Source organism: Callospermophilus lateralis, chromosome 7, assembly GCF_048772815.1.
Source record: "Callospermophilus lateralis isolate mCalLat2 chromosome 7, mCalLat2.hap1, whole genome shotgun sequence".
NCBI classification, from domain to species: Eukaryota; Metazoa; Chordata; class Mammalia; order Rodentia; family Sciuridae; genus Callospermophilus; species Callospermophilus lateralis.
Window position 1 is genome coordinate 7,655,893 of NC_135311.1, and position 13,799 is coordinate 7,669,691.

The following is a 13,799-nucleotide window of genomic DNA, read 5'->3' on the forward strand; positions in this document are numbered from 1 at the left end:
CCTTCAGTACGTCTACGAGTAGGAGACGAGTCCACGCTCTCGGGAAGGGCTGGGCTCTGGCCGTCACAGAGGGCGCACGGGAGGCCGGCCTCGGGCGGGGCGGACCCGAATCCCGCGGCCGGGGGCAGAGCGGCCGGAGCGCACAGCTCCGCGCGCCGCCCGCCGCCAAGGCGCTTCCGGGGCCTGAGCCGCGGCCCGGCCTCTCCGAGTGGGAGGAGCGCCGCGCATGCGCCGGAACTGGGCCGGGCCGGAGGCGCGCGCCTGCGAGCTGATGTCGGGGCTGCGGGCGCTGCTGGGCTTCGGGCTGCTGGTTGCCGGCTCACGCCTGCCTCGAGTCAGAAGTCAGGCCGGCGCCTGCCGCGCGGGCCCCACGTGGTGGGGAACGCAGCGGCTGAGCGTGGGTGGGCCCCGGGACCCAGAGGCCATGGCGAGCACCGCGGTAAAGTACCTGAGGTAGGCGAGGCCGGGGGCGGGCACGCGGTGGACGGCTGTCCTCGGGTCCCGCGCCTCGTGACACCCGAGGGCAGGATCTCAGGTTAGGGCTTCCCTCAGCCAGGAGGAGGCCCAGGCCGTGGACCAGGAGTTGTTCAACGAGTACCAGTTCAGCGTGGACCAACTTATGGAGCTGGCTGGGCTGAGCTGCGCTACAGCCATTGCCAAGGTCAGTGGCACAACCCGCGATCTCCGGGAGGAGCAAGGAGGTGTCACACTCCTGAGCATAAAGGATAGGAGCTGGCCCAACTGGTCTGTTACTGCCTGAAAACCCTTTAACTTTGCCTTCAGGCATATCCCTCCTCGTCCATGGCCAGGAGCCCCCCTACTGTCCTGGTCATCTGTGGCCCCGGCAATAACGGAGGAGATGGTTTGGTCTGCGCTAGACATCTCAAGCTCTTTGTGAGTATGTGGGGAGGAGCCCTGGGGGAGGGCTTTGGGGTTCTGGGATCTGAAGTTAAATTGCCACTTCCCTTTGCATTTAGGGTTACCAGCCAACCATCTATTACCCCAAAAGGCCCAACAAACCACTCTTCACTGCACTGGTGACTCAGTGCCAGAAAATGGACATCCCTTTCCTTGGTGAAATGCCCCCAGAGGTAGGTGGCTTCATTCAATAGCCCATCTCCCCAGTTACCACTCCAGGCTCTGCTTTCTGCCCATTTCCAGGCAGAGCTCACTTACCCAGTCCCAGCACAGAAGATGCTTAAAGGATGCTATTTGAATAGAAGTGATTGCCCCTCCTCCTCCACAAGGTGTTCTCATATGAGTCCCCAATGCCACCACTTTCACAGCTTTCTTCCTCAGTCCCTCTGTAGTGAGATCCTCTTCCCCTCAAATGCTGTAAACATGATTTGTCCCTCTCTGGCTGGAGTAACTGCCTCACTCTAAATCTTTTCTGCAGATGCATGAGTTTTTTATTAGAAAAATTCTTAACACATTTTGCAGACAAGGATACAGAGTTGCAGTTAAGTGGTTTGCCAAAATCACAGAATTGAATCATGGCAGAGCTGAGACCAGAAATTGGGCCCTCCTGATTCTGTCCTGGGCTCTTCTGCACTGTAGTCTCTCCAGTGGCAAGCACTCAGAACAGAAAATGCATGTGAACTCAGCTTGGCCTGAATCCGTGGCCATGCCCCCCTTTCTCTAGTATGCCCTTTGTTGGTGCACTCCTATAATCCCAGCACCTTGGGAGGCTGAGACAGGAGGATTGCTAGTTCAAAGCCAGACTCAGCAATGGTGAGGCACTAAGCAACTCACGTGAGACCCTGTCTCTAAATAAAATACCAAATAGGGCTGGGATGTGGCTCTGTAGCCAAGTGCCCTGAGTTCAATCCCTGGTACCCCCCCCCAAAAGAAATTAAAATAAATAAACAAGCAGGGTATGGTGGCAAATGCCTGTAATTCCAGTGGCTTGGAATAAGGCAAGAGGATCCCAAGTTCAAAGCCAGCCTCAGCAATTTAGCAAGGGTCCTATGCAACTTGGTGAGACCCTGTCTCAAAAAATAAAAAAGGGACTGGGACTGGGGCTCGCCTGGCATGTGTCAGGTACTGGGTTTGATCCTCAGCACCACATAAAAATAAAGGAATTGTGTTCACCTACAATTAAAAAAGTATATTTATAAATAAGTAAAAGGACTGGGGAATGTGGCTCAGTAGTTAAATGCCCCTGGTTTCAATCCCTGGTATAAATAAATAGGGCTGGAGAGGTAGCTCAATGTTAAAGCACCCAAGGTTCAATTCCTAGTGCCAAGAAAAAAAAAAAAAAAAAAAAGATGGCTTCGAGTGAGATAGTTTCTGTGCCTCTGAGTGCTCTGTGGGTACAGAAGACAGCCCTCCCCAGTTAAGGCTCTCTGTGCAGCTGCTGGTCTGACATCCTTGCCTTTTCCTGCTCCACCACAGCCCATGATGATTGATGAGCTGTATGAGTTGGTGGTGGATGCCATCTTTGGCTTCAGCTTCAAGGGTGATGTTCGGGAGCCATTCCGCAGCATCCTGAGTGTCCTCAGTGGACTCACTGTGCCGATTGCCAGCATCGACATTCCCTCAGGTGCTGGGACCCAGAAGGTTGGGGGAATTGGGGTTCTACCCTCTGTCGCAAAGCAGGTACCTTGGAATCCTGATTGTTGAGCCAGAGCTCGGACCAGATCTAAAATGACAGTATAGAGGGGTTGAACAGTTTTCCAGGTCCCACATTTTTTAGGGCTGAGGAGGAGTTCACATGCTGGCCCCATGAAGAAAACAAAGTCCAGAGGTATCTGGAGCTCCTATGGTGACAGTTCCTCCAGGAAGGACTGAAGGGGCATCCCAGTTCTTAAGACTAGGGTAAATCGGGCTGGGGCTGGAGCTCAGCGGTGGAGCATTAGCCTAGCGTGTGCGAGGTCCTGGGTTTGATCCTCAGAACCACATAAAAATAAATAAAGGTATTGTGTCCAATTACAACTAAATTAAAAAAAAAAAAAAAAAGACTAGGGTAAAGCAAAGTGAAGAAGGGGACTAGACCTATGGCCTCTTCCACACTTCTGAGCATCACCCTCTTTTCAGGATGGGATGTGGAGAAGGGAAACACTGGAGGGATCCAGCCAGACTTGCTCATCTCTCTGACAGCACCTAAAAAGTCTGCTACCCAGTTCACTGGTCGTTACCATTACTTGGGAGGTCGTTTTGTACCACCTGCTCTGGAAAAGAAGTATCAGCTGAACCTGCCATCCTACCCGGACACTGAATGCGTCTACCGCCTGCAGTGAGGCAGGTGGGTGGGAATTCTCCTCAATAAAGACTCAGTGCCTTTCCCAGAACTGTTGTCCTGGGAGCTCTTCTGGATGTAAAGATTAATGGGTGGTGGTATTGCCTCTCTGGGGGAACAGAACAGGCAAGAGAGGTCATGTGGCATTTAGAAAAAAGTGATAATTAACTAGTTGTCAAGTCAGATGTGCTGTTGTTCATACACAAGTGACACTTATCCATTTGAGACAGCGAGCTGAATGCTGTCTTTAAGCTACTTCCATTTACATTAATGTAGCAAGACTCCAGGAGGTTAACAGAAGGAATTTCTTCAAAAGACTTCAAGGAAATTTCTTTTTCTTTTTTATGGTACTGGGGATTGAACCCAAAGCCTCTAACATGCTACACAAGCATTCTACTACTGATCAGATCCCCACCCGTTTTTAGTTTGAGAAAGGGTCCAACTTGAACTTGTGATCCTTCTGCCTCAACTGGGATTCTAGTTTTGTGTACCACACCTTGTATTCAGGACCTTCCAGGGCTGGAATTAAAGATGCCAATTTGTATGTACCTGTAGGCTGGGAGCTCAAGTTCATATTTATTTATAGTCAATTGGTATAGTGTTAGAAACAAGCAACCTATGAGCTGAATATAGCCCATAACCCCAAATTTGTGTTTTTCTTAGCCTTCATCATATTTAAAAGCCAAGACCTTTCCCGTAAGTCTGCATTTTGGCGTATTTTGGTAGGGATGCACCTGTCTATATTCCTGTTCCCACTGCCCCTGTCTACCTTGTTCCTTAGCTGCCTGGCTCCTGGAGGCACTCAAGTTCATGTCTCTGGGTTGGAGGCTGCAGGGAGAGTAGGAGAGACCACGTCCACTCCCTTGACTAACACGCGGCACTTGTCTCCAGTAGGAGACTGCTGTCCCTGAGCTCAGTTTCCTCTTTGGGAGGGATTCCTCATGTAGGACGCTGACCCTGGTCTCGGAGGCTACAACTGAAAAGGCACTGACTCCAGCTTGAGAGGCCTTCAGTCTCTCTTCTTGTGTTTCTTCTTTGTGGTGCTCTGGTCAGTGCTGACTCGCCTTCTCTCCTCCCTGAGTTGCTGCCGCCTCCTCTTCTTACCTCTGTTCTCTATTTCCTCAGTCCTGTCATTGCCACCTTCACAGCTTACCTCCGAGACCTCCTCCTCTTTCCTGCACTGCTGTCTCTTCTTCTTGCTTCTGTTACCACAGGGCGGGCTTCCTGCTTCCCTGGCTGCACCCTCTAGAGCAGTCTCCTCCCTGTCCCCATCAGCCACGCTCAAGTCCTCCTCATGCAGCTGCTGCTTTTTCTTTTTCTTGTCTCTGCGGCAGGGGTCCCTGTGCGCTCTGCTCGTCACCTCCTTTCTCCCGACACCATTTGCAGGATCCCTCCCTCTTCCTTCTCCACCCAACACCCCCGTCTCTTCCTCCCCCTCCTCCCCTTCACGGTGATGCCTCTTCTTCTTCTTCCTTTTCTTAAGAGACTGACGGGCTTGCTCTCTGCTCCCGGGTTCCTTGAGCCCCCTGGGCCCCACGGCCTCGTCCTCTCCACTCCCTCTCTCATCTGAGACCTCTTCTTCTTGATGTCGTCTTTTCTTCTTTTTGCTTTTCCTGGTGCTGTGCTCAGTGTGTTCTGGGTGCTCCTCATCCACACTCTGCTCAGTTGCTCTAGGCTCTTTCTGTTTCCTTTTCTTTTTTGGAGGGTTGGGAGGCTGGCTTTCAGACTGTGGCTGAGAGGCCTCAGAGACCTGGCCTTTAAGATGAGCCAGGAAGGCCTGCTCCTGGGCCTCTAGCCGAGCAAGCTTGGCCTTCATTGTGATCCCAAGACGTGCAGCCCTGAAACAGAGAGTAACAGCAAGGGTATTGGGAGTTGGGCCTATCCTTAGGCCTGCAGGGAAAGTTGGGGCTTGGGGACAGAGAACTACCTATTTTCAGGCAGTATATGGGTAGACAGCAAGAATTATTTCTTTGGGGTAGAAATAATCAAAAGGTAGCACAGGCTTGGTAGGCAGAAAGGAAGGGACCCCAGAAGTGACTACTACTTACTTGTGTGCTGTTCGCCCCTCACAAGCCTGGAGCAGCATCTCATCAGTCAGGCTGGGGGTAGATGAGGAGTTACAGATAGATTGGCAGAAAGGCTTGACCTCTCCTTCCCTCTAAAATGTTTCTTTAACACTGAGATTTTTGTTCAAGACCTGGCACTTTTTTTTTTTTTTTTAATATTTACTTTTTAGTTATAGATGGACACAATACCTCTATGTTATTTTTATGTGGTGCTGAGAATTGAACCCAGCGTCCCACACATGGTAGGCAAGTGCTCTACCTCTGAGCCACAACCCAGGCCCAAGACCTGGCACTTTCTGAACTGCTAAGGACATATAATTAATACAACCCAATTCCACCCCCAAGAAACCCAGGCAGGCACTGGACTTGGCTCTTTCTGCCTCCCCAACCCCCACCCATCATGCTAAAGTGGACTCTCACATCTTTGGGGGCCTGGGCCCCTGGCTGTCATCATCACTGCCGCTCTCCAAGTTTCTGTCTGGCTTCTCTCCACCCGAAGTCAGCGTGGCCGTCTAGGAGGGATGAAGTGTGTGGACATGGCCCACTCAACACCACTACCACCCTTCTTCCTTTGTGGAAGCCTCCCAGGAATTCATAGCCTAGGCAGGAATTTGCCAGCCCCCAACTTGCTCCTTGCAGAGCCACAGGCGCCTGGGCCTGCATACTTCAACCTGGCAGAAGGTGGACTGCAGCTGCTGGAAGCAAGCAACCTTGGGCTCATAGCTGGCTGGTGGGCAGAACAGGCAGGAAGGAAGTACTCTGGGTCGTCAGACCGTCACAGAACAGGTGCCAACAACTGACAATAAAAATGGCATCCACCCACCCCCACCCAACACCGACTCACGGCACCTTCATTTAATTAGATTAACTGAGAATCTACAATGGGCCAAGGAGCTGGGGATACAAAGTTGAATAAAAATGAGAAGGGTCCAGCCCAGGTGGAGCTATAGGGAAAGGGATAAGAAATACAGTCCAACATAGGCAATTATGATGGAAATGCTACCTCTGGTAGAAGAGGGGGGCCCAAGTCAGACTTAAGGGCTTGGGAGGGGTTTCTAAAAGTAACTGATGAGTAGTCTAGAAGACAAGAAAATCAGCAAAAGGAGAATATGCCTGGCAGAGGGAATAGTACGTGCAAAAACCTGCAGGTGGTAGAACACAATACCTTCAAAGAAAAGAAACATTCTAGTTGGCTAAAGTGTAACTGTCCTTGAGGAACTGGCAAGACGTGGGCCTGGAGAAAAGGCAGGGACAAGGCATGAAGGGCCATGTACACAGCCAAATAAACCTGATCTGCACCATCCCAGTCCAAGAAGAGCTGGTGACATGCTGAAAGTTGTTTTAGAGCCCACATCCTGGATGTTTTGTAGAGGGTAAAGTGACTGGGGTGGGGAGTGAGACTAGGGGTAAGGAGGCTGTTAAAGAAGTGACCATGACATGAACTGGAGTAGTACAACAACAGAGAGAAACCGAAAGATCTGCTAGGTAATATGCAAAGCCCTCAGCACATAATAGCCATTCAATGTTAGCTCCCTTCTACTGGTACAGTAAAATCAAACCAGCTGGGCGTGGTGGTGCGCACCTGTAATTTCAGTAACTCGGGAGGCCAAAGCAGGAGAATCACAAGTTCAAGGTCAGCCTCAGCAAAAGTAGACTAGGGCTGGGGTTGTGGCTCAGAGGTAGAGTGCTCGCTTACCATGTGCAAGGCCCTGCGTTCAATCCTCAGCACCACACAAAAATAAACAAATAAAATAAAGGTATTGTGTCCAACTACAACTCTACAACTAAAAAATAAATATTAAAAAAAAAAGAGAGAGACCAAACACCTGGGTTCTGGTCCTATTTGCTGTTACTAACCAACTGGGCTCTTTGGCAAGTTACTTTTCACCCATTTAGCCACATATGCAAAATAAGTGGACTAGATAAATTCTCAGGTCCCCTTTACCTTCTAAGTCCTTTGAATAGACACAGATGCCACCATCTGGACCCTACCCTCCATTCCCTATTACTCCTCCCCCAGTGACTGGCAGGGATCCATGCAGCTGAAGATCTATATATTTGCAGTACTGGGGACTGAACCCAGCATCTCTCACACGCTAGGCAAGCATTCTGCCACTGAGCTATATCCCCCCTATATTGTTAATATTTGCATGTGTGTGTGTTAGTACTGGATTGAATTCAGGCGCACTTTAGATTACCTCCCTGGCCCTGCAGGTGGAAGAACACAATACCTTCAAAGAAGGTATTGTTTTTTGGTGGGGTTCTTTTTTTTGTCTTTTTTTTTTTTTTTTTTGGAACTGGGGGTCGAACCCAGGGCTTTGCGAATGCAAGGCAGACGCTTTGCCACTGAGCTACATCCTAGCCCAAGGTATTGTTTTTTGACATAGGTCTTGCTAAGTTGCTGAGGCAAGCCTAGAACTTATGATCCTCCTGCCTCACCCTCCCAGGTTGCTGAGATTACAGGCATGTGCCACTCATCCAGCTCTGAAGATCTCCGTTCTTACTAAGAACTTGGGCAGTCTAAGTTAACCCAGAAAGATGAGCACAGGATCATACTAGGTTATGACGGTCCTGATAATTGGTAAGGCACACAAAGCAATTGCTCAGGCTCCAAGAGAAGCCAGGAAGGCAAAAAGGATGGCCCTCTCACCCCAGCCTCTAATACCTTCACGAACTTCTGATACAGCATGTTAGGCTTGGGATGATTATGAGTGGTCTCCTTGGAAAGGCGTCTTATCTGCACTCCGTCCTGCAGGAAGGTATCAGTGAGTAGGTGACATACCATATGTTCCCTTCCCACCATGTCCCAGGCCCTCCTATTTCCTGTGCCTGCCTATCAGAGCTCATACCTGCCCAGTTTCTACTACCAAGTTGGCTGCAGTCTTGTTGAAAAGCTCATTCCACCAGTGGTTTGTGAACTCCTTGGCAGGATCGTGTCCCACCTGCCAGGGGAATAAGTATGAACCTTGAGTACCTGTCCATCAAGCCCTCAAGGGTCCCCTCTCTCGTCCGGGCTGACCAGCCTGCCCAGTCTTACCCCATGAGTATCTTGCTTCAGAGTCACCTTGATGGCCTGGGTGATGCCATTCTCCTTCCGGCCTAGTCCTTTGCCTGCAGAGAACAGTGAATAACTTGGCTTATTCTGCAGCCTGCCTTGAGCCACCAGCTACTCCACACATGTCACTCCTTACCACTGTATACCTTAGCATTTGGGTATACTTTATCCCTTCTGGAAGGACTTCTAGTCTCATTCTTTCTAGTGCCACTCTATGCATTCCCACTGTCTAAACCTGAGCTAACCTTCTACCCTGACTCTTCAGGGACTGAGTCCAGGTCCCTCCCTCCCTCCCTGGGTCCTCCCAACCACTTCTTCTTCCTTGTTATCCACTGTCAAATTTTCCCCATTCTTCTCTCTTCTGAATAAATCAGAAAACTTATTCTTCTGTAAAATTTTCCTTTAAACTACCTTTTCCTCTGACTAAAGGACTACAGTGGGTAATCCAGGAGGCCTTTCCCCAAGGCGGAAGGTAGACAGGGAGTTGGGGATTATGGAAGAGGCTCCATGGGGATAACCTTGAGTCCATCCATGCTTTAGCAGCTGCTCCTCAGCAAACTTCATCCCACGACTCTTGACCTCTGGGGTGATGCTCATGGTGGGCAAAGAGGCTTGGCTTTCACCAGAGGAGGAGAAATGACATCATCCTTTTAAGAGGAAAGAAGAAAGTGCCCATAGCAGCCATGAACTGTGGGAGGCCATCCTCGCACGTGATTTGAGTTACCTCCCAGGCTGGGTGAGAGGCGCTTGGACACAGCAGTGTAAAAGCCATCCCACACCCTTTCCCAGGTCCGAGGGCTTGTCTGTGCAGAGGCAAGCCTGGCCACTGACCTGAAGACCCAATCACCGGCCCTGACCTTGGGATGCTGCCCCCCTTAACCTTCATTGGATGGGATTTTCCCTTGAATTTTTTGTTCCCCCAAAAAAGCTCAGTCCCTGGCATGCTCTCCCTCTCTCGCTAGTCTCTTCTGTAAACCTCGCCACCGCATTACGTGGCTGGAGGCAGGAGCTAGGAAAAGCCTTCTCATGAGCTGGAGTTAAAGGTAAATGAGAGTCTGTCTCTTTAATTTAAAACTCACTAGCAATTTCTTATGCATCGAACCTTCTTTTATGAAGCTCGTGCTGGTTGCATGGCAGAATGAACCCTACTCTGGCTGCTCTTGTAAGAATTCTCTTCCCTGATCCCTCAGGAGAGACAGGAAGGAGGGCCTGTTTCTTCCTGACTGCTCCTGGGGAGCTCCCTGACTGTCCAACACCAACATATCTCAGAGTCAAGAAGGAATGGTGTTAACACTAATACCTAGATTTATGGAGAGCTCACCACAAAGGTATGCTAATGCTTTCCTGAATGTGGATTCAGGAAAGTATTATAATGATCTCTATTTTAGCTGGGCACAGTGGCTCACACTTGTAATTCCAGTGACTCAGGAGGCTGAGGCAGGAGGATCACAACTTCAAAGCCAGCCTCAGCAAGTCAGCGAGTCCCTAATCAACTTAATAAAACCCTGTCTCAAAATAAAAACTAAAAAGGGCTGGGATATGACTCAGTGGTTAAGTACCCCTGGGTTCAATCCCCAGTACCAATATAAACAAACATCTCTATTTTACAAAAGAGGTTAGGTAACTTGCTTAAGGTCACATAGGAATGTGTACAAAATTCAAATCAGACAGCTTGTCTGCAGAGTCCACACTCTGCCACCATATATACCATCTCCCAAAATATATTATCCTATAAAAATAAAGCTATAAGGTCCTTATCAACCTGAGTTTTAAGGTAATAGTTAGGAAAGCCTACATTCTCTACTGTCACAGCATTTACACAGTCCTATTGGTAAGGAGCTACACTTTCCCCACAGTGCTGCTGCATCTGCCTTGGTGGAGCTCCCCTTCTGAAAATGTCCAGCTTATGGGGCTGGAGATGTGGCTCAAGGGGTAGCACGCTTGCCTGGCATGCGTGTGGCCCGGGTTTGATCCTCAGCACCACATACAAAGATGTTGTGTCCGCCGAAAACTAAAAAATGAATATTAAAAATGAAAATGTCCAGCTTAGAAGGGCACTCTGAGGAATTGGACCCCAGGGCACTTAACCACTGAGCCACATCCTAGCCCTTATATTTTATTTAGAGGCAAGGTCTCACTGAGTTTCATCAGCCTCACTAAATTACTGAGGCGGCTTTGAATTGGTGATCCTCCTAAGTCGCTGGGATTATAGACATGCACCACCATGCCTGGCTTAGAAGGACACTCATACTGAGCATTTAATGCTTAACAGGTAGATTACACATATTGTCATATAATCTTGACAATTCCGAGATAAGTTATGCTTCCTTTATGAGTTTCTTGCCCGAGCACACAGCTGATGAAAATGGAATAATAGCCCAATCAGCCTGACTCCAGAGTGGTTCCCTATCACTCCATCAACTAGAGGCATTTCTTTACAGTAACTCATGTTGTTCTATTTGAACCCAGAATGGTATTATCCAACTTATATGTAAATCTGCCTAAGTGTCTTATCACATAAGACATTGAAAACTAAGATTATCAATGCTGATCCACAGTTAACTTGTGCTAATATCTGCAGACATTTCATTTATTATAGACATTTCATTTATTGTAGATGATTGTCAAGAATAACTCAGGGTAATTCATACCCTCCCAAAGTGACAACTCTTTTTTGTTGTTATTGTAGACGGACACGATACTTTTATTTATTTATTTATTTATTTATTTATTTATTTTTATGCGGTGCTGAGGATCAAACCCAATGCCTCACACATGCTAGGCAAGTGCTCTACTAACGAGCCACAACCCTAGCCCCCAAAGTGACAACTTTTTTTTTTCAACTTTATTTTATGAGTTTACTTTTCTATACGATGTTGAGGATTGAATCCAGTGCCTCACATGTGCTAGGCAAGCCCTCTACCACTAAGCCATAACCCCAGTCTCCAAAGTGACAAATCTTAAGGGAAAACTTTTGTTTAAGAAGACATAGAAAGTATCTTTTTTTAAAAAAAAATGAGACACACCATGACAGCCACTCCTCCTAAACATAATATGTTAGATTTAAGAATGGTGAGCAGGAGACTGTTGGCCTGTATGCTTGTTTGGAAATATTTAGGGGCAGTTTCTATCTAAGGGGGTTTTTGTGAATCTCTTATCCCCCCTCTTCCATCCCAGCAGAAGAGCCCTGGGGATTCTGCCATTTTTTTTCTAATCCACGTGTAAACATGCATTGCTCTAAGCATTTTCCATTAAACATTAAAAAAAGAAGAAGAATGGTGAGCAGTCCCCAGTACAAATTCAGGATGCTTCACATTTCTACTGTGAAAGATGATAACCTGAAACCATAGCTGCTACCTTGTGAGCTTCGACAGAAAGTTTTAAGTAAAGAAATTGCTCTATCTTGTTTCTTGATACCCTAAGACAAGTAAAATTCAAATGCTGAAGCCTTTTAGGCCACCTCAAAACAATCTCCTTTCAGAAGTCATCTCTGATCAATCCCCAGATTTCAACAATCGTATTTTACACATTGCCCATTTACTCTGTACCAGACTGTTGTTAACTACTTCACATGGATTATCACATTCACCTGACCAACAACGACATTATGAGGCGTTATCAGTAATTAAAAAAAAAAAAAAGCAAACGGGGGGGTGGGGGGGGCTGGGGTTGTGGCTCAGTGGTAGAGCGCTTGCCTCCTACGCATGAGGCCCTGGGTTTGATTCTCAGCACTACATAAAAATAATGACGCTGTGTCCATCTACAACTGAAAAAAAAAAAAACAGACACGCTATTGCCAAATCAAATAGCTAGCGAGGAGTGGATGCAGGATCGGTAGTCGGGCAATTCCAGAACTGTTGTTCTTAACCACTAGCTCTTCGGTTCCTTACAGCCCCTCTTGCTTTCTGCGGTAAGACTTACCAAGTCTACCCTGGTCTTGGCAATTCAAAACCACACGCCCTCAATTCAGAAGCAGGCTTTGTTCGCCTGACACATAGAGCCTCTCCAGAAATAGAGAATGCTTTGGGTCGTTTGTCGAACCGAATGACATGCATGGGGATCGCTTTAAACGGACTTCCAATGGGTGCGGGGAAAACGAAGTCTCGGGGGTGCCCCGCGATCCTCGTGCAGGCCCGGCACGCTTGGGGACACCCTCTGCCCAACCTGTCTTCCCAGATGGCGCAGGGCCTCTGTCTTAGAGCAGCTCTGGAGCCGGCTGCTCTTCTCTTGCTGCAGGGTCTCTCGGGCAGAATTACTCTCCTACCCTCCCAGCTGCTCCTAGCCCGGGGAAGGGAGCCTTACCCTCCTCGAGAGGTGCTCTCCGCGGAAACATGTGCCCCGCCTGACTCGGGCGCCGCCATTTTCCCGGAAATCGCGTCCCGGTCCTTCTAGGCTGCGGGGACCATAGAGACGCCTGTGGGCCCTAGGGTCCCAGTCCTCCCAGGAGACACCACTGCGGAAGCCATCTCGGAGGCTCGGTGCCGTGGACACTGGGCGCTGGGGTGTGCTGGGGTGTGCCTTGCCCCGGGTTCCCTGGGTGGTCCACTTGCTTCCTCCCCGCAGGCCACGAGGGGCAGGGGACTGCGTCGTCACCGAGTCCCCGCGGGATGCCGAGTACAGCTTTGGGCTGCGCTGGGGGCGGGTTGAGCAGGTCGTGGAGCGGCAGGGGGTGGCAGCCGAGCTGTGCTGGACGGGAGTGGACCTCAGCTTTAGGGAACAGTTATTCTGAGACTAGAAATGTCAGTAGGTTCCTCGGATACTCTGTGCCAGCCACCCCGCCCGGTGTGCCAGGACCTGCCGGTTCCTGGGACTCGGGGAGGCGGAGACGCGAGCCCGCGGGATCCCGCCCGCACGCCTGCCGGGGCCGTTGGGCTTCCCTGTGGACACGGGGGTCTTTGACAGGGACGGAGGAGCCGCACGTGCCGCCGACCGCAGCTGTGCCCAGTGTTCACCGGCCCCGGGTCTCCTGAGCCGCCCAGGGAGGGCCCCAAAGTGCCCCTCACCCGCCTCCGCACGTCCGTCCTCCGAGGGCTTAACGCCCCTGGACACTTGTAAACAGAAAAAAAAAAAAAAAAAGCCATTTCACAGTTAGGCCTGGCGCCGATGCTTAGAATACTATACCTAGTTCATCCTCCGTGAAGTTTTTTTCCACAAATTTATTTATTTATTTATTTTAGTCTGTGGGTTGAACCCAGGGATGTTCTACCCCTGAACTACGTCCTCTGCCCCTTTTTAGTTTTTATTTAGAGACAGGACCTCTCTCAATTGCTAAGGCTGGCTTTGAACTTAGGATCCTCCTTTACATCCTCCTGCCTCAGCCTTCCGAGTCCCTGGGGTTACAGCATGCACCACCACTCCGCGTCTTACCTTTACTTTAAAATATAGTAACTCTGGATCCTGGATATTGGAAATTTGGATGCTTGCAGAAGGAACCTGGGAT

General features: G+C 49.4%; 2 protein-coding genes across 3 annotated transcripts; one reads left to right on the forward strand and one right to left on the reverse strand.

Moving 5' to 3' along the window:
• Positions 1 to 236: 236 nt before the first annotated feature.
• Positions 237 to 3,290, forward strand: Naxe (NAD(P)HX epimerase). Of its 2 annotated transcripts, none has more exons than XM_076862244.1 (6): positions 237 to 453; positions 553 to 661; positions 784 to 894; positions 978 to 1,091; positions 2,395 to 2,542; positions 3,037 to 3,290. In XM_076862244.1, the coding sequence occupies exons 1-6, from the start codon at positions 272 to 274 to the stop codon at positions 3,237 to 3,239; spliced, it is 867 nt and encodes a 288-aa protein (XP_076718359.1). In that variant the 5' UTR covers positions 237 to 271; the 3' UTR covers positions 3,240 to 3,290. The 2 variants fall into 2 exon arrangements, with proteins under 2 accessions (XP_076718359.1, XP_076718360.1); XM_076862245.1 differs by having other exon boundaries at positions 3,100 to 3,290.
• Positions 3,291 to 3,790: 500 nt separating this feature from the next.
• Gpatch4 (G-patch domain containing 4) lies at positions 3,791 to 12,741 on the reverse strand. Its single transcript, XM_076862243.1, has 8 exons — positions 12,662 to 12,741; positions 8,878 to 9,006; positions 8,342 to 8,415; positions 8,154 to 8,246; positions 7,970 to 8,053; positions 5,725 to 5,816; positions 5,287 to 5,337; positions 3,791 to 5,076 (listed from the first exon to the last, which is right to left on the reverse strand). Exons 2-8 carry the CDS (start codon positions 8,954 to 8,956, stop codon positions 4,248 to 4,250), a joined length of 1,302 nt encoding a protein of 433 aa, XP_076718358.1. The 5' UTR covers positions 8,957 to 9,006; positions 12,662 to 12,741; the 3' UTR covers positions 3,791 to 4,247.
• Between the last annotated feature and the right edge of the window lie 1,058 nt (positions 12,742 to 13,799).